The sequence below is a fragment of the Sorex araneus genome, chromosome 10 (genome assembly GCF_027595985.1).
Source record: "Sorex araneus isolate mSorAra2 chromosome 10, mSorAra2.pri, whole genome shotgun sequence".
Classification (NCBI taxonomy): domain Eukaryota; kingdom Metazoa; phylum Chordata; class Mammalia; order Eulipotyphla; family Soricidae; genus Sorex; species Sorex araneus.
The window spans coordinates 38600348-38625193 of record NC_073311.1 but is presented as its reverse complement, the minus strand read 5'-3'; the positions used below and the strand labels follow the sequence as shown (position 1 = coordinate 38625193).

General features: G+C 39.2%; 1 protein-coding gene across 1 annotated transcript in view; it reads right to left on the bottom strand.

The window, feature by feature from the left end:
- NEDD1 (NEDD1 gamma-tubulin ring complex targeting factor) overlaps window positions 1-23057 on the bottom strand; it is a 40871-nt gene extending 17814 nt beyond the window's left edge. Inside the window, exons 1-5 of the mRNA XM_055118185.1 lie at window positions 22848-23057; window positions 20620-20763; window positions 17688-17782; window positions 12987-13103; window positions 10233-10373 (exon numbers count right to left, since the gene is read on the bottom strand). Coding sequence (XP_054974160.1) covers window positions 10233-10373; window positions 12987-13103; window positions 17688-17782; window positions 20620-20755 — 489 coding nt within the window. The 5' untranslated portion in view covers window positions 20756-20763; window positions 22848-23057. The remainder of the gene's footprint in view (window positions 1-10232; window positions 10374-12986; window positions 13104-17687; window positions 17783-20619; window positions 20764-22847) is intronic.
- Window positions 23058-24846: the final 1789 nt, after the last annotated feature.

The window sequence follows — 24846 nt, the reverse complement described above, 5'->3', positions numbered from 1 at the left end:
ATTTCAGTCTTCCCTTTTCAGAGAAACAACATATTAAGATTAACTAGATTAATATACACAGGATATCCACAGTAAATAAAATTACTAGTCGTAGCCAAGTAAACAAGTAAGTATGAGAATAATGAGGAAGAATAAACAGAATATTCCACCTTTATTTTGATTTCTGTATCTATTTAAAATATTTTTATATACTTGTTTGATTATCTATCTGATCGCCCAATATACCGGCAATTCAGCACTTGTAGCATAATTAAAAATTAAACACAAAGAAGGAATTGACCATACTAAGACTGGGGGTGGACTGTTACACTTTCTTTCAAGAGCATCAGCCTAAGGGCTATGCTGCCCTTTCTCCAACACCTGTCCCAAGGGACAGTGGAGACATTCTAGTCCTGCTGGACGAGAATACATTAAGATTCAGTTTTTGAGTAGATGGGCCCTGAATTAAAACTGGTGGAATCTGATCTACTTTTACTAAAATGTCCCTTTCTAATCACAGTAAATATTAGCATTTACTGTGATGAGACTGAAGTATTTTATATTTAATGCAAAGGACTAAACAACAAAAGAGAATTTAAAATTAAGAATAATATATAAGAAGGGGAGGAAACTGGGTATTAAGAAAAAAACTTTGAAGTTATATTCCTGAATTAAGCGATGAATCGGGTACTATGAGCACTGATCAGCTTCCCACTCAAGTGCAAGATAAAACTGGCATAGAACCAAAGTCAAATTATATGCCTATTTAATCTTACACTTCAAAAGGGTTCCAATCACTACTGGCCTTTAGATATCAAAACCTCATACTCTACTTCTGTTTGCAAAGCATTATATGTTAGCTATTGACAACAAAAATTATTTAGGATTATTGTAAGATTATCTAAGGAAACAAAGTGAGCAATTGTTACCAAATGCCCAAAGCAAGCTAAATGGTTTAGCCACTGAAACTGGCGCCACGCCACACTTTAACAACTCAAGTGTATATGGAAAATAATGGTTTCATTTTGTTGAAAAAAAAATCATTTTTGTTGAAAAGTATATCAATTGGAATAGACAAATCTTCCCTCTAGTCTACACTAAAACAAACAAACAAACAAACAAAAAACCATAAAAGACAGAACTTCTTAGTGAATTACAATGCTATGGAGTAAACTACAAACCGACCAAAACATAAAGCAAAACATTAATTTTTGAAATATTTTTTCAGGACTTTAAAAGCTCAAAGAGTTATGGTACTTTCACTGTCACTGTCATCCCGTTGCTCATCGATTTGTTCGGGCGGGCACCAGTAACGTCTCTCATTGTGAGACTTATTGTTACTGTTTTTGGCATATCCAATACACACGGGTAGCTTGCCAGGCTCTGCCATGTGGGCAAGATACTCTCGGTAGCTTGCCGAGCTCTCCGAGAGGGGCGAAGGAATCAAACTCGGGTTGGCCGAGTGAAGGGCTAAAGCCCAACCACTGTGCTATATAACCTAAATTTAGATTAAATGACAAGCAGAATAAATAATTTTAAAAGTAACAGCATAAAGTCATAGACCTAGTAGACTGTTAAAGTTTATAAAGTTCAAAGATTTTTCTTTTCTGTTTATTTGTGATGCTTAGGATTGAACCTAAAACTGTGCACATGCTAGCATGTGTACTACCAATATGTTATGATCACAGCCCCAAAGTTCCCACCCTCACCCCTGCTGGTGATGAGCTACAGCAGGAATTTGCTAAACATCCTCAACATATGGAACTGTTTGAGCAGTTCCAGAATCTGTTTGAACAGACTGCTCAGTGGGCTGAGCACATGATTTCACACAGGAGGCCCTGGTTACATCCTCAACACTGCACGGGCCTCTGAGTGCCACTGAGAGTAGCATGCCAGCCAGAATCTATTTGAACATAGCCTAAGAAGCATAAGAAGTAGGAACATACCATAAGAATAAGAAGCTAGCGACTGGGTCGAGAGATAGTGCCAGGGCATAATGTGCGCACCTTGCATGCAGCTGACTCCAGTTCAACCCCTGGGACTGCATAAGGTCCCTAGAGCACCACCAGGTGGAACCCATGAACAGAGCTAGGAGCTAGCCCTGAGCACCAAATGGTATGGCCCAAAGGCCAAAAATAAAAGCAGCTTGCTATTTGATATAATAAAACTGCAAATATTTGATTGCAGTTTTTAATTAAGGCAAGTAATCTACTTTATATGATTCTAATAAATGATAAATAATACATAGATGTGTTTACTCGATAATCTAAAGCTGTGCAACTAAGTTCCCTCCAGAGACCAGGAACCTGCTTCTTATTTTTAAAAATTGTTAATTGCTGAAAATTTCTATTTCATTGTTGTTCATATTTCAAATGTTCTTGGTTGAAAAAAAAGTGACCTTCCTTCTTTGGTGAATTTCCAATTTTCTACTGGGTTACCTCCACACGGATTACAGAGTATAGAGATAATTCTCTACCTTAGAGAAAAAGTAGTCAACAAAAAACTCAGAAGCACTGGCTATCATTTTTATACCATCCTAGTGGCTTTTTTTTTTTTTAAATAATGTACAACGATGTATAGTTCTTACTAATGTGGCCAGTGGTTTAAAGAAAAGCCATCTTTGTCTTTTCCACTCAACTGTGCATGGGGGAAATGGCCCTGGCTATAGAGTCATTCCTGTGCCCCCAAATCATGTTAAATGTGGTCACCAGTGTAGAGGTAGCCAACTGTAGTGTGCTGTACATTGTGAGTCTATCAGTCCACTGTTTGTTATTAAAACTCACAAGTACTAATTTGCAAGTTCTTAATAAAAGTATGTCTTCACCAGTGATAAATGTTTCATTTACAATCATGTAGAATGTTTTATAGCTTTTATCAAAAGTTTGTTTTATTTTTTTTTTTTCAGTTTTTGGACCATACCCAGCAGTGCTCAGGAGACTACATATGGTGTCAGAGATGACAAAATGCTTTTATCCCTTTTAGTATCTCTCCAACCCAGACTTTTTTATTTTTATGTAGTTAAATGTATCAAATTTGGGGCTGGAGAGACAGTACAGAAGTTAAGATACCTGCCTTACATGTAGCCAATCTAGATTTGATTCTAGGAACATATGGTCCCCTAAACACTGCCAAGTTTAACCCCCAAACCAAAAAAAAAAAAAAGTCACCAATGAATTACAACTTTGTTCTAATGCTTAGAAAATTCTTCTTTCACAGCTTGCACTTCGGGTTTAGTGTTGTATATAAACACTGCACAAAACTAGATCCTATACATACATACTGTCATATATAAATATTATATATATGTAATAACTATATATACATACCTATGTATACATATAGTTTCCATTTGATTCCCTCCACTCCATCTTCATGATTTCTAGAATCTTAAATTTCAAGTGCTGACCAATTACTACACAAGTTATCATTTACTTCCATTCTCAATGACTTACTTTCCAGTCTTCACACTTCAGTAATAACCCCTAAAATACTGAACATTTGAACAACTTTCTGTTTTGCTTAAAATCAATTGAAAAATACTGATTAGACTACAGTTATTCTAATTTTTGTTATGGTAATTTTTAATTATGGCTATGGTAATAAATTATTCTTCCTGAATTTGTGCATGCCTGTTGGCTTTGGGAAGGCTTCCTTTTTTAAGAGAGTGACTCACTGAGAGAAAAAAGTGGCCCACTATTATGTCAAGTATTTGTGCAAAATATGTAATTTATGGAAGAACCATGGCTAAATCCTGGCTTTCCTTTTGAGAGTCTGGAATTCTGACATTTGGGGTAGAAGGTAGTTAAGTAAACAGTCACCAGTAAGACCTTGGGACTGAGCTTTAAACAAGGTTGACTGACAGACACAATGTCTTCACGTCTTCATACACTGTTGTCAAATTTGATGTTGGTGTGGATCCTCCTCACTAAGAGAAAACTTAGTTCATTCCTGGCTTCTTAGGGACTTCACCCACCCAATGTGCCTTCTCCCCCTTTTCTGATATGTTTTTCCATTGTAATGAGTTATAATTATGGGTATGATTGTGTGGTGAGTCTACTTACTAAATCAAACCCCAGTCTTGGGATATACCAACACAGTAAGTAAAAAAGAAGAAAAAAATGGGCAAGGTACAGAAAGAATAGTAGTAAATCAGAGATCAAAATTAAAATGTCACAAACAGCATTTGCAACAAAACTATAAGAACAGGCATTCCCCTGAGTCCTCAGATTACACTCACCAGGTCACCAGGTCTTTTTTCGTTTTGCAGTGCAGGGAATGGAACCCAGAGCTTCAAACATGCAAAGCAAGTGCTGTGATAGGTGAGCTATATCCTAGTCCCCCATGTTTATTAATTCTTAAAGTCTATACTGAACATTTCTAAAATGTACCTAGGAAAATGTATTCAGGGGGTCAGAGATAGTACAGCAGGTAGGCTAGGCACTTGCCTTGCACATGGCTGACTGGGGTTCGATCCCCAACACTCTCTATGGTATCCGGAGTGATCTCTGAGTTATTCCCTGAGCACTGCTAAGTGTGGACCCAAAGCAAAAGCAAAAGGAAATGGATTTAACATACACCAAAATACGTTATACTTAAAAATTTTACAGAATGCTTGCTACGTATTTTAAACATTATTCTTAAACCTAAGTCAATTTCATTGATCCACTTTTTTAATTCCTTTTTAAAAGTTACTGTTTAAGAAAGGCAGCACATATTAACCCATCTGTGAGCCCAAACTGCTGAACTTGCCAAACAGTGACATGCAATTATAATCTAAGAAGTCTGTCAGCCCTGGCATGCTGCAGAAGCAGAAGGCTCTTTTTCCGCTGCAGAAAGACACTGTGAACCACATAAAACTAATAGCTTCAATTCAGCTCAGACACTTCAAAGTAAGATTCTAAATATATTCAGGCAATCTCATTTCCAATATGAAGTTCAATATAATGCAGATTCAGTGAGACGCCATGGTTCTGTCACTTTCACTCGGAAATCAATTTGATATTTTTAAAGATTTCAACTTCTTGATTATTCAAAGAAACAAGACAGAACAATTTAATTTAATTATTAGATTTGGCCTGCCCACTATTTTTCTCAATAGCCCAGATGCTATCTAAAGTAATCAACATAGAAATTGGGTTGGGTTAGCAAGTATATCTGAATTGGATTATGTCAAATATTTGACGTACTTGAAATTTTTATAAATATTGATTAAAGCCATGAAATCTGAATTTTTAAATACATTTTGAGAAATATTATTTTTTTTCAATTTCTTACATTTTTTTGAACAGATGACAACAATAAACCATAATAAAAACTAGGAGGAAAAATTACTTTTAAAAAATATCATAAAGATGAATCAAGTGATGAGCATACATGGCAGCAGAAGACTCATGATTACATCTCGGAAGAGATGAACTGGACACAAAAGTTCATGGGCAGACCAGTCAGTCTCTCAGCTCACATGTCTGGGGCATCCTCACTGACATCCCAGAAGGAATATACCAAATTGGAGGGGAAAGTAAGATAGAAGCCAACAAAGCTCAAGAAATAAAAACATTAACACAGGAGGTTCAACTAGCAAGAACAGCTTAGTAAATCCTCAGACAAAGACTTAATGACCCCATGGTAGAATAAAAACAATTTTCATAAATGTTTAAAAGTATTTTTTACTAATTCCATTAGTTATTTAGTTGTAACAAGCAATACGAAATAATTTATTTTGTGCATTCTAAAGAGGCAGACTTGGGCCACACTGGTGGTGGGATTGGTGTTGGAATATCCAATGCCTGAGACAAATGTATCATGAACGACTTGGTAAATCCAGTGTTGCAAAAAAAAAAAGGTTTGAAAAATCTATAAATATTTTTATTGTGTTGCCTATAAAAGGGAAACATAAGTATGTAAGCCACAAGACCAACATTCCTTGGTCTTTGTGGCATGTAAATATGCAAAATTTACATACATATTTTCATGTATATAGAAGTCAAATGGTATTTCCCAGACCAAGCACTCTGTGAATCCTATGGAGGACGACGGGGGATGAGGGGGGAAATCACACACAAAAAGCTATATGAATATTTGTTTCAAAGAAAAGAGAGAAGAAAACAATTCTCAATAAAGTCCATTTGCCTTCTCTGAGTTAATCTAAAATACAAAATATGATTACTGAGGTAAAGTTACAACTGGCAACTAAATTGGAATTTAGAGGAAATTTATTCCATCTAAAATGATTAAACTAGTTTGGAAAAGCAAATCACAATGATTTTCATAAATTGTGCTAATTAATAGCAATCACATAAAGGCTCACCCTAAAGTCCACTATTAATCTATCACATATCCTATCAAAAATATATTATTATTCTTATTTGGGAGATAAAGAAAATTGAGACTTAAGAGTTAAGTTACTTGTCAAAGTTCACAAAGCTAGCTCTCCAAATAAATCCAGGTTTGCAATGTATAGGTATACCAAAAGATCCTATAGAGATGCCAACTACCCTGGAAGAAGCACATGAAAACAGAGACATAAAAATCTCTGGTTCTCACCTTCTCCAGATGGAACCCTGGCGACACTGAGCAGCAACTAACACGGCTCCAGGATTCGGGACTGGGACACAGCCGAGCCGTGGGGGGGCACTGGAGTGGGGCGGCGCCAGCCCAAAACTCCAAGTGGTCCCGGCCGCCGGAAGTCACGCCCTTGACCCACCCTCGGCGCCATCTTGCTGACACAATCCACAGAGAAGCGGCAGGCATTCTGGTGAGCAACGTGGCCCGGACAATGCTCCGGACCCGAATCGGGGCCAGCAACACCGGAGGGCCGGAAGGAGGAGGTGCCGCCAGCACACCTTCTCCAGATGGAACCCTGGCGACACTGAGCAGCAACTAACATGGCTCCAGGATTCGGGACTGGGACACATCCGAGCCGCGCGGCTGCTAACGCGGCCTCGCGACCTTTTCTAAAACCTGAAAACATACAATCTTTGAATGGAAAACTAATTATCAAATGCCTCCTTATTAGGGTTATCTTGTTTGGGGATATAACTCTCACAATAGTGAGTTTTGTGTTGAAATATGGAACGTAATCAAAGTGAAGAGAAAATGAAGTGAAATTCATCAGTTACACAGTTGGGGTGGGGGACGGGGGGTATACCGGGGATTTTGGTGGTAGAATATGGGCACTGGTGAAGGGATGGTGTTTGAATACGGTATAACTGAGACATAAACCTGAGAACTCTGTAACTTTCCACATTGTGATAAAATTTTTAAAAAAATAAAAATTAAAAAAAATAAAAAATCTCTGGTTCTGGTTTACCAGACCTAGTACAGTATGCAGGTCAAAACCTCTTACCACTCACAGTCATTCCAATGGCAACAATAAATATATTTGCAATAGATAAAGCCAGCAAAATTACTTTAGTCTATGCAAAGCTAAACCATTTCTTATATTATACATAAATATTCAATTGAAATAGCTCACTATAGACATAAATAAGAAAGGTAAGATGACACAGCCTTATTTAAAATAAAGCATGGGACATTCGGTCAAGACCTTGGAGCAAGTACGATTCTTTAAGAGGTAATAAATATGCATAAAGAAAAGTTATATTAGACTTTGTTAAATTAAAAACTTCCATTCATTCTTTAAAAACTTATTAAAGAGAGAATGACACAAAGAGGTACACAACATGTGTATATAAAATAATTACCCAACTAGAGTTGCAATAAACTATAAATTAATTAGAAAAGCATGAACTAATGCAGGAATGAGCAACAGACCCAAGTATTCACTACACAACAGGTATATGAAAATAATTTCAATTCATTTAACACAGAAACATACAAATTAAAACCACAATGATAGCATTAAATGACCAACATGGCTAAAATTAGTTAAGACAATACTTGTTATAAGTATAACTATGGAACACTTGGGTCATATATAAATTGCTGGCAAAAGTGCTAAGTAGCAACCATTTTAGAAACATTTGGAAGACTTCTTGGCAATTTTTAATAAAGTAAACTTTCATGAATACCATAAAGGCTCATCAATTCCACTCCAGAGTATTTTGCACTTAAGGAAAATGAAAATTTATACCCAGAGAAAGTCTTATATAAGAAAATTCACAGTAGCTTTTGTAATAGCTAAAAACTAAAACCATGTCCATTGACAAGCGAATGGATAAACAAATCATGGCACACTTATATAACAGAAAACCACATAGTACTAAGACAGTGTGAACTATCACTTGGTGAGAGAAAGCAATATATTAAAAACTAATAGAGGCCAGACCTACACAATTCACTTATTCTTATTACTAACATGCAAAAAATAAAATATCTTGAGTTTTGGATTTTTTTAATTTGTTTTATATTGCAATTCAAAGATTCTATGATTCTGACATTCTACTAATCAAAAACTGAAATTCCCTAAATGTCATCCAAAATAAAGTCTTTGTGTGACATTCAAAGCCCAACCAGTTCACACTTACTTTTTCTAATCCTTTCTCACATTGACACAGTATAAAACCCATAACCAGGGCCATTCGACAGTATGTGGAATGAGGTCCTGAATTTGATCCCCAAGAAGCACCAAGTAGTGACCCACTATCATCACATCATTGGGCTGTACAATGAAATAGCAGACCGGCACTGACAGTCAAGTACCATCTGAAAGGGCTCCACCAGCCTTCCCTTCTTGCTTTCACGATATTTCCTCCACATAACATTTCTCTTCCCTAGAAATCTCTATTCGCCCAGTAAAAGTTTTGTTATCTCTAAATATACTTATCTATTAATATAATTATAGCACATCTTCTCCATGTAAAGCACAAAGTTTGAAAATGGTTGAGGACAAAGAAATAAATTATGATTCCAACTGTAACGTAGACATATGAAGTACCAAACCTGATACCACACAGAATCTAATAACTGACCCCCAAAAGTTTATATTGAAGGCAAAAATTCATTATGCATTAGACTCAGCTGAAGTTCTTTGATTTTTCCTATTTTATTCTAAATCAAATTGTTTCTTCAGACTGAATTACCAAGATTGCTTTAAATCAATAACTCACAGTGTCATTTATATGAATCCTTTATTCCTCCCAAAGGAAGGAAGTTTAGAAGTGAAATTTTATTCCTTCCAAAGGAAGTGAAGTTTAAGAAAATACCCTGTGTACATTCTAAATATTATCTAAATATTCCCCAAACAATAATTTTTAAATAGCTTTTCAAAAATGAAAAACTTATTTTACTGGACTAAACGTTATGCTCAAAGTATTACAGTCAGATGTAAATAAAGATTTGTAAAACTTGCACCTCACTGAAATTTCTATAGAAAATTAGTCAAAAATTAAACTTCTTAAATGGAATTTATTCCTGAAAGAAATCTCAATAAGCTTTTTTGTTTTGTTTTGGGGCCATACTCAGTGGTAATTAGGGGACCATACAGAGTGCTAAATATCAAACCTGGGTCAGCAGTGTGAAAGGCAAGCACCACGGTACTATCTCTCTAGTCCCAACATTTCCTTTACAAAAACTCTTTATGTATTCCTGGTACTTATCTGAAATACATACTTTATCATATCACTGTCACTGTCACTGTCATCCCGTTGCTCATTGATTTGTTCGAGCGGGCACCAGTAACATCTCTCATTGTGAGACTTATTGTTACTGTTTTTGGCATATCGAATACACCAATGGGTAGCTTGCCAGGCTCTGCCGTGCGGGCGCGATACTCTCGGTAGCTCGCCGGGCTCTCCGAGAGGGGAGGAGAAATGGAACAGGGGTCGGCCTCATGAAAGGAGAACACCCTACTGCTGTGCTATCACTCCAGCCCATTTTTCATATACTTAAATTTAAAGCAAAACTAAATTTATCCTGTGTCTGAGTATTCTAAATTACCCCATGACCACCAGAGAACTTATGAACATAAGCACCTATCTTATAATTGGCAATATTTGGGCTATACAGTAACCCTCTTACTGTGACAGAAAGACTAATATTTGTGTCTTGGGCTTATCCTATTAAAATTATTTGTATTTTTTATACCCATCTATATTCTAGGAGAACTGAACTATTTAATGACATAACAATGAATGTAACAAAGTTCAAATTAGCATTTTGTATGAAAAGTTTTAGGTACACTGAAAAATAGCTAGGTATGAGTTTTTGACAAATACTTAATTTTAACAACAAATGCATCATATAGGTATGACTATTTAACTAATCGACTTTTATTAAATAAACCCATTCTGTACCTGGTTACTGCCGTGGCCAAAAGGTGTAGCAGATAAATTAGTGGTCACACTGTGCAAAATAATTTCCCCACTGAGAGATCCAGAAGCAATATAGGAATCATTCCAATTATATGTTACACATGTTACTTCATCTTTATGATCCTAAATGAAATAAATGAAGATACAGTGTCACTTAACCCTCAAAAACAGTTTAGTGTTTTTGTAAATTTCTTATTTTATTAAATATTATCTATCAACCTTATTATTTGCTTTAAAACTTTTCTCAAATAACCTAAAAAAATTACCCAGCTGCAATTTGACTAGGAAAATATCCAGTCAATACCAACCCTTCTCATGGAAGGATTTATTTTTCATAACTAGGGTAATGATCAGGCACTCTGAAACAAGAGACAGAAAGAAAAGGTAATTTTCTAAATGGCATTATGTCTACCTTAAAGAATTCACTTCCACTGACAAGTAACATTTATTGCAAGTTGACTATTATGAGAGTCCCTGCCCAGGAGAGTATCACTATTCAACTGAGAAGACAGGACATTTAAATTAACATGAAAATGGAAGAACAAATGCTAAATAAGTGGAAGAGGCAAAGCATTAGAGAAAGAGAAAGGATAAGAGGCATCACTGTGAACTGAACTGACAGAAGAATCTTATGGAAGACATAATAAAGCTTAAGTTCAACCTTCACAAAAAGATGAGAGAACTTTGAGGAAGGGGAAAGAAACTGCTACTGTAAAATGTAATATTCCACTTTCTATGACAACTTCCTCAAATGATTCATCAAGCACTTTGATTGACATTCCTTTTTTAAATACAAATAAATAAATAATATCCTGGTTGGGGGGAGCCTGAAAAAAGAAAAAAATAAGTGATTAATCAGTGTCAGTGCATCAATCCTATTAGGGATTTGGAAAGTGGGATCCGTGGGTCGGGGAGATAACTCTGCTATCATTTTGTATGCATGAGACTCAATTTGGAATCTTGGCACTAAACACACCCACTCCCGACCCCAGCCAGCACCACCAGCTGGCCTTGGTGGTCTCTGGGAACACAAGGCCCAAGCAGTTCTGCATCCTTGGGCCTTAGTATTGAACCACCTGGCCTGCTGAGCACTGCGTGGGGCGTCCTCCAACAAAGCAAAGAATGTGGGATTCAATAAGCTTTGGTAAAGAGGAAAACAGGTGATCTTCCTTTCTTTCAACTGTGGAAAGTAAGTCACCCAGTAGATATTTACTAAGCACCTACTAAGTACCAGAAACTGTGTTGCTACTAGACATAAGACAGCTGAGACAAGATCCTAAAGCAAACATTAGATTTTTCACTATCATAATTTCTAGATGAAAGAATTTTGAAGTGAATGAAGGAAGGAATGAAATAGTCAAAGAACTTTAAATAATGAAAAGAAAAAAACGTACTTGAAGTAAATGGGGAAAGCTAAGGATGGAAAGCAAGAATTATGCCATGCAGTAAGGAAGGGTGGGGTAAGGTAAGTAATGCTTTCAAAATGTAAGACAAAACTGACCACTGACATTTTCTAATTTCTTCCCGATTCTCTAAGACCCTCCCTATTCATAGTATGTGTATCTCTGTAGATAGACTAAACAATGAGTAAAATCTGGGCTGCGCCTCCTTCTTTTGCCATGACTATGTATGTGACACTAACAATTTTTCTAATATCTGAGTCTGAGCTTCTCCATTTAGGCATAGGAATAATACCTGCTCTGCAGAGTTGCTGAGTTAAACAGACTAAGCAATTAGTTAAGTGCACTGGTGGGCTCAGAACTCAATAAAAGCTAACTATTCTCATTATTAGTAAATTTTCAATTTTTCTTGAATCTCTGATGCTATTGAATTTCCAAGGCTAAAAATTTAAACAGCAGTTATAGAACTATATTTCAAATTAGAGAAGAGAAAGCCATTGTTAAGGAAAAATACTGTTCCCACAAAGAAATAATTCAATGACATGAATATATGAAACAAAATGATAACGATATCTGGTATTTGCTTCAAAAATAATCTGATAAGAGCATAAGTAAACAAAGTTGATGAATTGATTTCAATTAAGGTCAGATGAAGAATATACAGGCACTGATTAAAGAAACTTCTTTGTGTGTATACATCTAAGTTCATTTTTAAAAATAAATTTCAAAACATTAAAAGAAAACAATAGTGAAAAGCAGAACTAAGATCATTCAGAGGTTTTCGTGTAATGACATTTTGTTTTCCAAAATCATAAAATGCTAACATTTTTAATTATCAACTGTAAAATGCTCTGTTGGCAGAGAAACTATATACTCCAGGAAAAAATTCACTATAATCAGCATACTGTGAAAAGCTAAGTGAAAGGTTTTTAACAGCAATAAAATGCATTGATGATACACGTGGAAGAAAAACAAGATAAAATTTAGTTTTGGTTAAATTGTATCTTCATTTTCTCAAATCTCACTTCATTTCTAAAGAATCTTGAGATCAGAACTATAGTAAGTACAGTGTGTAGGGCATTTGCCTTGTATGCAGCAGACCTGGGTTCAATCCCTGGCACACCATACGGTCCTCCGAATCTGCCAGGAATAATTCCTGAGCATAGTCAGGAGTAAGCACTGAACACCACTGTGACCACCTCCCCACCCCAATTTAAAAAAATATATAAAGCTTCTGGTTTATTATGAACTCAAAAATAAAGAAATAGCAACTATTCTAAATATGTCAAGAAAAACCCATTCTTATCCCATTTTTTGTTAACTTAAAGTTACTTACCTTAAGAGATCGATGAACTCGCTTTGACTTTAAATCCCAAATATTAACTGTGCTATTTAGGCCTCCGCTTACCAAATACATAGAAGTGGAATTCAAACTGACACATGTCTGTTTTTGCTGTTAAGGAGAAAAAAAAAAAGTTACCCTCAGTTAATACTCTGTGGCTGACTTTGAAGTCCATCCAACACGAAGTAAGCATTTGATAAATATTTGAATTAAATGCTATGAACAAGATAATCCTTGTTCGAAGATTAACCTCTCATCTTCCACAAGAATACAACAGTTCTTAAGGGGTTCCAAAAGGGCTTGAGGGGATCAATCACTCTCTGCCTTCCCTAGCAGGGAACAGAGGGGACAGTGGAAGCTCAGAAAACAATATCCAGTCTGGGTCTCCCTTCAGGGCTTATTTGCTCTGAACATCTCCCTTTAATAAAACCAGTTCTTGCACTTCCACGGAATCTCTCCAACTGAATTCAACTCACAGCTTAAAAACAGTAAAGGCAGAGCAGATTTTGAAAAATGTCGGAATTAGTCCCCTCATTTAGGATAAACTTGGGCAATGCCTAATGTAGTCCCAGAGGGTAAAGTTTTATTAAAAGAGAAAAAAAAAAAGTCACACTATTTGCAGGAAATCTTCCCCTGAGAAACTCCAGTCTCAAACATCAGGCCATCAGAGCCTGATCTGACACTTTTTCCTATGCCTACAAACAACACATTTATCCAGCTTCTTGAGACCAAACTCCAGAACTACCTTTAACGTCTATTCTTATTCCTTCTGATTTATCATTTAGTTCTCTAAATGCCAAGTCTAAATTAAATCCCATATCCCTATCACTACTAACACCCCCTAATGTCCGAATCCAAATGCCATTCTACCACAATGGCAGTTTTCTAAATTGACTGCACTCCTTCTACCCCAACTTCCTTGCATGCTCTGCTTCACTCGTCAGGTGACCTTTAAAAAAAAAAAAAGGTCATTGCTGAGGCTGATGGGAGAAGAGCACAGGCTTCACATGAGGAAGGCCTTGAGTTTGATGATCCCCAGCACCACAAAAATAAATGAATGACTAAAGTATGCCGCTCCCATCTAAAAATAATCCTCAGTGGCTTTCAATCAAACTCATTACGCTTTCACTTTAAAATCCTATTGCCTGGCCCCTCATGTCTCATCACGGTCTTCCTTGCCCCACTAATCCTTAAGCAACACTGAACTCCATTTTCCCATTCCTTAAATAGCACGTCACTATGTTTCAAGATTTCTAGTTATTCTCCTTTGCCTGAAATGTAATTCTCTGGATTTTGCAAAAAAATAAAAATAAAAATAATAAAGGCTTTTTTTTTTCTTTTTGGGTCAGACCTGGAAATGCACAGGTATTACTCTCAGGAATCACCCCTGGCGGTGCTCAGGGGACCATATGGGATGCTGGGAATCGAACCCAGGTCGGCCTCGTGCAAGGCAAATGCCATACACGCTGTGTTATTACTCCAGCCCCAGTAAAGGTATTTTCTGATCAATAGAAACCAACTTGACTGCTACTTCTTAGAAGACCTCCCTCCCATGGCCACCTAAAATGACTTGCTCCTTTAATGCATTTCATTTTCAGCATAACTTATCGAAATCTAGGTATTTGGTCGGCTAGTTTATTATGTCTCCCAACAGAATGTCAGTTTCATAAAAAGTCCATATCCAAAGTCGATAAATATTAAAGCACAAATGATGAAAAATACAGGCTATCAAATTTTTAATCAGAAAAGCACACTCCTTTTCTTCCAAATATCTTTGGCTGTCATCTCTCTGGTGTGCCACTGACGACTATGCTGGCCTAGCTAAATGCACATGGCATGACTCTTTGCCCCAATTAACTTGTAGACACTTTATGTAGTTACATTAATTGTTCTTGAGTACAGTTGAATGCCATAGGGGAGAAACAAAGAAATGAATTCCAAAGGGAACAGATTAGGATTTAGTGAAACAAGGCAAGCTAATAAGGTTTAAATTTCCTTTCACCTTTCCACGCCCATTTCCTCATCTGAGGAAGGAGGTGTTAAAGACTAGATCTACCTTCTTGTCTTGGGTCTATACACCTCTGCTCAAGAGCAGCAAATTCTTAAAAGGTTGTGGACACCCACTCCGCCAAGCCCTCCCCGACCTGCTCACCCCCAGGTTTCTCCAAACCTAACATTTTGACCAAGAGGCAAAATTATTAACAATTATAAAATATCAGGAGCACACTGGATCAATGTGTCAGTAGAGGGATTACAATTTCTTTGCAGGCACCATTCTAGGAATCTGACTTTGACCTAAACAAACGAGCAAGATTTAAAATCCAATTATCTCTACAAATAGAATTTGCTACAAACTATCAAAATAACCTCTAAAAGACAAAAATGGCAACCTCCAAAGATTAAAATATTGGGATCTTTCATTCATCAAAGCAAATTATTCTCATGGATTCAAAAGTAAACCTATTGTACAGATGGCTTACCCTGATGATATAAGATATTTTATGTTAATATATTATTAATGTAACTAATGAGCTTAAATAATTAATGTAAAGCATTTGGTCATTCCAGGAAACCTGTACCCCAAGACACCAAGTACAATTTTTAAAATTACAAAAAAAAAATCTCTTGGTTACACAGCATACCGTTTTAGGTTAAACAGACCTATCCTAATAATACTACTACTCATTACAATCTGTTTAAGGAGGTGAAATTCAAAATAAAAGAAAACAAATTTAAATTCCACTTTAAAAGAAGAATTTAAATTCCACTTAAAAGCAAGTGGGGTAGAATCTTAGTTTCCCAGGCTGAAATTCATATTTTTCCCAGGTCTCAACCAGCAGGTGAGTGATGAGTGATACTTAGATCCTATGGAGCAAAGACTGTCAATATACTACAAAAAGAAATTTCTACGTTTCATTTTCACTATCTTATTTTTAATTTATCTATGTTTTATTATTTAATTTTTTTTTTTGCTTTTTGAGTCACACCTGGTGATACTCAGGGTTACTCCTGGCTTTGCACTCAGGAATCATTCCTGGCGGTGCTCAGAGGACCATATGGGATGCTGGGAATCGAACCCGGATCAGCCTCATTCAAGGCAAATACTCTACCCGCTTGTACTGGAGTGATACAGCACAGTAAGTAGGGTGTTTGCCTTGCACGTGGCCAACCCAGGTTTGATTCCTCTGTCCCTCTTGGAGAGTCTGACAAGCGACTGAGAGTATCCTGCCCACACAGCAAAGCCTGGCAAGCTACCTGTAGTGTATTCGATATGCCAAAAACAGTAACAAGTCTCACAATGGAGACGTTACTGGTGCCTGCTCGAGCAAATCGATGAAAACAACAGTGCTACAGTGCATTTAATTTTGGGTGTTTTTTTTTTGGGGGGGGGAATACTCAGCAGTGCTCAGGGCTTACTCCTATCTCTGTGCTCAGGGCTCACTCCTGGTGGGGCGTAGGGAACCATACGTAGTGAGTGGGATGAAGCCAGGTCAGCAGCATGCAAGGCAAACGCCCTACCTGCTTGTACCATCACTCCAGCCTGGAAAGTTTCGGTGTATTTTTGTTCTCACTCTGGAGATGCCTGTGTTCTCTCAAGCACTTTCTTACTCTTTCTTTCCCTATCTCAGGAATACATATTTTACTTAATAGCTAAAGAACTAATTGTTCGCAGAATATTTCATAAGGAAACTACTGAATGCAAATAGATTCAAATCATAACAATACCTCTTTCATCTCCCTATATGTTCCTGTGGTTTCTTAAGTAGGAAATGTGAAGATTTCACCAAATCCTTCAATGCCAGATGTGTGAACATTCTAATTTTTTTTTATTTTTACAAAACATAAAACTTGGGAAGAGGGGGAAATCCCCCTACTGATTTTAAAGGCTAATAATGTCTTGGCCTTCAACACTTGTGAGCCAAATCTAGGTCTGGCTCAAGACCACCAGATACTTCCAGGAAAGAAATGAGAACTCCTAAATTTCTTTCACCCTAAGTCAACTAATAATTCACTGTTTTGCTGTGTTCTCATGAGCGAAATCTGTGTAAAATCATGACAATATATGATTTAAGGTATTTTATAAAAACTTGGAAAGTGAAGTAAAGAGCAAGTTACCACATATGTGCCCTTTCATTTTTTCAAGCTATGTGTGTGAGTGAAGTGAAACCAGCAATACCCTGAATCGAAAGGGCTAATAGAAAACTCTAGGCAGTGGAAGTTTCACTGAAATAGTCTGGATAACGCCATCCCCAGAAAAGTTTAAGGAGGCTCAGGCAAGACCCCCTGATACTATCAGGGTGCACAGAAGCTCAAAGTCCTGAGTCCAAGATCAGTAAGTTTGGGGTGATGTATCAGGACTCTGTCAACTCAAGTCAAGCCAGTGACCTTGAGGTATACAGCCCTACCATGGGGCAACAGTATCAGGGAATATCCTACAAAGGGGAAATGGAGAAAGCAATACTCAATTGACAAACTAAGTCCTGGGTTACTTCCTTAGGATACACTAGCATTTTACCTAAAGATGTGTCAGTATGTATCTCATCTTTAAGTGCAACTGTTTTACAGTACTACCAGGAAACTGAAAGTAAAACACAAATACCTTATATTTATTTGCAAGAACCACACTAAATTAGCAATTACCATCCAAATAGAGCCAAGATTTTTTAAACGAAACAAAACAAAAAAATTACTTACCCCTTCACCAAGCTCTAAAAGTGGAACGGGTTTACACTTGCAATTTGAAACCACTATTTTGTCGCCACTGGACGATGCTGTCACTAGAAAGTTATCTAAATGAAGAGTTATGGAACATCAAACAATCCATGAGCATCCTGAGCACTAGGCCATCATTATAAAAACTGTCATGCTAAAAGCAAGCACACTAAATGACACAAGTAAATGAAAACAGCATATACATTGGCTTCCAAAAATGGTTCAGATTACTAATTACTTAGACTAATTCTCTTCACTACTACCGCAGGGAAGAAATGTCCTTTCTGGCTTCGCAATCACTTGAAAGCTATTTAAGCCATGTGAAATACTACTCCATTTTCATAGAGTAGGCCAGAAGGTCTAATTTTAACCTTCGAGAATGAGAGCATGATAAAAGCAACATCAGCGAGTATCAATCAGTCTTTTCATCTATGAAAGCTGTTTGAGATAGTTATTTATTAATGCCAGGCTTGATTCAATTTAAGCTAAGAAGTGAGTACACGAATCTTCTATTTTTTCACTGAAAATAAAAAGCCTGTTACCAGGACTGGAACTTCTGTGACAATGTTAAGAATAAATACTACAGTAAAAGGAAGAAATATAAACGTGGCCAAACAGCAGCTCTGTGCTATGGGGGAATTCTATTTTAACTGTTCAACTTTAAATTTGATTTGTATCATTTAAAATTGAATCATGAGGGACCAGATCAACAGTAGAGTGGGGTCGAGCATTTGCCTTGCACGAAGCCAACACTGGTTCAATCCCAGGCATCCCATATGGTCCCCCAAGCGCCACCAGGAGTAATTCCTGAGTGCAGAGCCATAAGCAACCCCTGACCACCGCCTGGTATGGCCCAAAACCAAAAAGATTAATAAAAATAAAATAGAATCTTGAATTAGAAATTTAAATTATGAGTAGAACAATCAGTGACCGCAAAACATGCGTTTTAAAACCAAAAGTTATGAAACAAAGTAAAATATCAAAACTTTAAATTTATGCTTTTTAGCAACACAGCTCCAAGATCTAACCCAGTCTTTCCCAAAGTAGGGCACTATCGGAGCCTCTTGGTCCCCACCACCAGTCTGTTGTTGAACAGTCCAGGGGGCAGCAGATGCCTCTAGTCCTGGAAGCAGTAAGGGTCTCTTTCTGTTGGTGAATTAAAAGGAGGTAGATTTCCAGGTGGGTACTAATCAATTCTACTTTTCTAAGAAGACGGATGTAAGCCAAGGAAGTTTAGGATCCTCTAATCATTTAAAAACAATTCCAAAGTCAAACCAGCTATTCTAGTTTATACTTTTTAATAAGCAATGTCCTGACTATATAATAATTTAAACATTTTGTAAACCATCGATTATAATTTTATCTTGATATATGATTTAACAGAATCATACCTTCCCACCCCCAAGATATTATAGCATTGAAAAAGAAAAATCAATTTTTTCCCCTTAGTTTTTTTTTCTAGTATCCTACTACTTTATTCCTAACTGAAGAGGAACAAAGGATAATAAAGGTAGTCCTTTCATTTCCCTTTTAGTGTAGAAGTCATTAGAAAGTAAAGAATATTAGAGGACCATCAAATAGAAAACTAATCTCCATGAAACCTAACTATTAACACCACTCTTGGAATCCATGCTAAGTGAATTAAACTCATGATGAATACATAAACTGAATGCAATCAGGAAATTCATCATTTTATTAAGATATTTACAGGAACAGAGAGTTATGAAAATTTCGGCCCATGTATATTAGTCACATTTTACAGCTTTCAGAGGCAGGGAGATATCCCGGACAACCACGCTAGGTGCAGCCCTTAAATATCACCACTGGTTGTAGCCCCGAAAAACAAAACGGTTTTACCTTCATCAGGAAGCAGAATTTTAATACTGTGGTACTGGAAAGAACAATGTGTCAAAACTAAATTTTGCTTAAGAGTTTAATGCGTTCCACAACAGTAATTTCCAGTACACTACGGGTGATGAGCACTTTATAGCAGGGATCTCAAACAGGGGTTTCTGGACCCAGGTGAGATCTGGCATCTGAAGACAAATTTGGTTGTCACAACAGTGAGCAAGTTGAACCTGGTGAGAAGCTGCCAAGGTTTGAAATATCCTGCATGCCACAGCATAGCCCCCAGGTGAAAAGAATTACAGGGCGCAAAACATCAAGTGTCCTAGGCTGTAAAAGTGACTTACCCATTTCACCCCCTCACTAATTTTATCCACATTCTGTAGCTTACTAAGACAAGGAGAGTATAAATATAAGCAAGCACAGCAAAATTCAAACTGGACGGACAATTTGGGAAAATTGTCTATTTTCATAACAAAAAGGACAAAAAAGACAGGCAGTACATCAGTAAGGTGGGGATATTGTACAATTTTAACCTCCTCCACCAATCTCTGCTTTTGCCAGTTAAAGTCCTCTGTAATTTCAAGATCAGATCCACAAATATTCAAATGTAAGATGCAAAAACTCATTTAAAAGACTGCATGAATTTCCTTAACCACTAGGCAGTGGTTAAGGAAAATTCCAATTGATTAAATACCAAACGGATAACAAAATTCTCCAAGTCTGGCTCTAAAAACTAAATACATACCTATATGTGTATGTATCTATAAATCTATATGTGTGTATATATATATAAATATATATGTGTGTGCGTGTGTGTGAGCGAGTACACACACACACACACACACACACCCCTAAAGCATTATTTTTCAATGTAGTGGATTTCAATCACTTTTTTTTTAAATGAAAGCAACAGAAAATAATTATCAGTGTGCATTCATATTTATTAAATTCCAACCCTTTATAATTATGCAAGATGAATTTTCATTCTGGGTCATATCCAGAAGTTTCCTTAATACTGATGACCCAAACTCAGAAAATAATTTTCCTTTTTCTAAAAAAAGGATACTATTGCTGCTCCAACACAGGGAACTAATTCCATGTGGCGATGTGTGGGGGTTGAACTTATCCACCAATGTCAAAGCCGAAGCATCCCATATTTTAATATCATCTCCCGATGAAGCAAATCTGAGGTTTTCCTGCATGGCTGCACCTACAAGTGGTTTAAAAACAATTTTTAAAACAATTAAGGATTGACAACAAAAACGATAATAATAATAAAGTGGCGCATCCAACCTTAAACAAGGGGTTCTCCTTGCCCACTTTCACCGCAGACAGTGCGCTCCCCACAGTGTCTGGAGAGACTGTAGTCTCTTTCATGACCCTCTCACTGGCTCCCCAAACAGCCCCGAAATCCTGCCTCCTCAGGGAGCCTTGCATGTGACCTGGCCCTGGCCTAACCCTCCACCACTCTGGGTTGAGAGACTCCTGCTCAGTAACCTTCTTGCCTTCAGCTGGGACACTACCTGCCTACCTAGCCTCCTTCGTTCCCCAGATTCCTCACAGCCTTTTCCTTCCAGTCTCCAGTCCAGTACCTCCTCCTGGACAGGTCAGGGAAAGAAAGGCTTTCCCTGAACACCATGGCTAAAGCAGCCCCATTTCAGTTACCTTATATACTACTATCCTGGGGGTATTTGGGTTTGGGGCTTTTTAATGGCATATTCTTCGATTCTAATTCTCACATCTGCTTCTAATATGAAGACAAGAACAGTGATTCCTTTGGGTTTACTAGAGTCTTTAAAAGGTCCTAACACACAGCCTGTACTCAACAAGTTACCTTTGGCTGGGTAACCTCATCCACCCTCCAAAATGCAACAGCCAATCCGATCAGCTCTCCCTCAAAACTCCAAATGGCCAAAGAGATGACACTTAATTCCTTAACCAATACCTGGCCCACAATGTCCTTGCTCATATTATTTGTTGCCCCTGTATATTTCAAACATTAATTCTAGCAACCAAGGCATTCTGGAAGACAAGGCCAGGAAGCTAGCAATGCATGGTGATTGAGAAAGAAAATTTTCAAAATACACTGGAGAAAGGTGTGCTGGAAACATACCACCTACTTTCCTATTATGGACACGACAGGAACACAGTGTAAGTGATGTCCCAGGACATCAACAGAACAGTACTTTCATGAATACCCTATTTCAGCAAGCAAATTAAAGACATGATGAGCTATAAGGCATTCTGATTCTCAAGAGATCCCAAAATAGTTATCTTATGTGTTTAGTAAACGGGCTATAACTGGGCCGGGGAGATAATTCAAAGGGCTGGGCCCTAGGTCCCATCCCTGCACATCAAGACCTCCAAGTGCAATCAAGGGAGAGCACCCTGCCCTCCTTCCTGCCCCCAACAAAATCCAGAGAAGCCTCCCGCACCGTCTAGTGTGGCCGCCAGTCCAGCCGAAATAGCCAAAACTGTCCTTCCTGTGGCTCACGAGGCGCGATTCATTAGCCAGAAAGCATCTTTCCTCAAGGTTCAGCCTTAGCCACCGGCTTTGAAAGCTGAGACAACACAATGCTTGCATTTGACACCTTCACGTGTGTGATCACCTAAGCCCTTTCGGGGAGGCACAACAGGTGCTGGAACGTCCATCTCGGGGCCCGGTGAGCACAATCCCAAAGCCCTTTCTTGCTGGTCTCTTAACACCACAGTGGAAAGAGGGCTGAAGCCTGAACTCGGGGGAAAAGGTGGTCCCAAAGATCTGCTTCCCCGAGCCTGGGATACAGCACCCACGCCCGCCGCCCCGCTAACTGCTTGTCAGTTTCCTCCACCGACAGCGGCGCCCGGCCGCGCCCCTCAACCCCTGAGCGTTCCGCGGAGACCCGAGCCCTGGAACTTCGGGAAGGGCATGATCCCGGGCATCCGTCTCTAGAAACTAGGGGGTACCCGGGGCATGGGAGCTGTCAGGACGCACGGCCGGCCACAGAGCACAGAGCTGGGGGGCGCGGCGACGAGAGGCGGCTGCCACAACACTCGGCTTCCACAAAGACAAACTTCTCCAACTTTGGTTCACCCGAAATGGGCACTCTGCAGGACAACTGCACCGCGGGGTTCCTTTAGGGAGGCATGGGGAGCTCCAGCTGCGCCCGAGAGGCTGCCCCTCGCCCTCCTCCACCCTCCCCCCAAAAAAGGGAACGAAAAAGAGGGAGCGGCGGACGCGCCGCCAACTTGTCCTTAGAAGCAAGACTCCCGCCCAAACACACACCCCAGCGCCGCCGCCCCGGCCCGGCTGACCTGGGCCACCCCCGCGGGCCCCCCGAAGGCGGCGGCGGGCGGAGGGGCGCGGGCCCGCGGCTCCCCGGACACTTCCGCGCCCTGCGCGCCGCCGCGCCCCTGCCCGGCAACCGTCCCGCGCGTCCAACGGGCCAGGCGCGCCGAGCCCGGGGACCTCCGAGCCGTCCCCGCCGCGAGGTGGCCGGAGGTCAGGAAAGTGCCAGGCCACGGCGGGCAACCGCCAGCTGAGCCCGGGCCCTCCGGAACCTCACCTCTGGGCCGCGGCACACGGGGGGCCACGGCGCAGCCCGCTCCAGCGCTGCGCTTCCGGCTCCCGCCGGGACTGTTCAACTTGGGCGGCCGGAAGTCCCGCCCCCGGGTGGTGGCCACAGGCGCTGGCGGAGTCCCAGCAGGGTGGTAAGGGCAGGGCTAGGGGCTAACGGGGCTGGGGGTGCCTGCCGATCCCGAGCGGGAGTTGCAGCCTGGGATTCCCTGGAGCCCGATGTCAGCCGCAGGCAGCTGCCCTTTTGTCATTCATTTGCTCTCACACTGCCCACTATGTGCCAGGCAGTTGGTTACACTTAGGGGGGGAACTTCAATGAGTTTAGTCTGGGAGTGCTGGAGGGAGTGAAAAGAGTTGAGGGTCCCTGACCTTGACCTTTCTCAGAGCCTAGGCGTGGTAAACTGATGCTAAGAATGACATACTTTATTGCTTCCAAAGACAGATCTGAGAAAGCCCACAGTAACACGGAAGATGCATGTGGACGTTAGTTTAGAAAAGTTTCCTAAAGAGGAAACCACGGAGCACAGATCATGTTGACTGTAGTTTGAAAACCAGGCAATAGTCTCAGAAAGATTTAGGAAATAATCCCCAAAGCATAAGCGTCTTCGTATTCAGCATAAGCTGATTTCAAACACGTGGTCTTGCTTCCACTTAGTTCCACTGTGCAGTTGGGAGCATCAAAATTCATCGAGCTAGATAGATACTCTTTTAAGGAAAAGTCTTCTCAGGGTGGAGAAAGAAGTTCAACTGGGTTTTCAAATGTCTGTTTTACACCCAGTCCCCCTTTATTTTTAGCTTGAGAATTTTTTCGCTTAAAAGACTTAAGTACAGGGCGCTGCTTCTGCAAAAAGTTCAATGCTGTTTTTTCTGTGTACATGCGGAATTTGTTCTGGCTTTGGTACACAAATAACTGGAAGACTTCATAGATAAAATTTTCTTAGAGCAAAATGGAAATTCTGCCCAAATTGTAAAGAGTGAAGGGGAGATCAAAAGAACAATGACCAATGGACCACAACTATCTTAATTGTATAGTTTTTAAGTAACTGTCATCCCGTTGCTCATCGATTTGGTCTAGCGGGCACCAGTAACATCTCTCATTGAGAGACTTATTGTTACTGTTTTTGGCATATCCAAGGGCTAGAGTGATAGCACAGCGGCTGGGCTTTTGCTTTTCATGCGGCCAACCTGTGTTCGATTCCTCCGCCCCACTTGGAGAGCCCGGCAAGCTACTGAGAGTATGGAGCTCGCACGGCAGAGCCTGGCAAGCTACCGTGGGTATTGGATATGCCAAAGTTTTTAAGTAAACTGAAGTCAATTTCATCAAGAATGGGGTCCCAAAAGGAGGGCCGCAGAGAACTCTACTAGCTGTGCACATGTTTTGAACACCCACAGTCCATGTGCACTTATTTGTGCCCACTATCTGTGCCCAGTGTCATGGGTTCATAGGAACCATAGTAATGAGAAATGAGAAAACAGAGTTTGGCACTGAGGACAGAGAAAATCAGGACATAGGGAGAAAAGACTACTAAATCTCTGATGATATGAGATTTAGTAGATATTAACTAGATATTTAAGATTAGAATAGGAAAATCAATATACATCTTACACAACACACATTTAATATGTAGAGAGAAAGAGAATTTTTTCCTTTTCTTAGTTGTAGAAGTCCCAGAGAACAGGATGGCAGGGAGCAGCAGAGAAGTGCAAGTCCCAGGCGTGTCTGGGACTAAGGGTAGT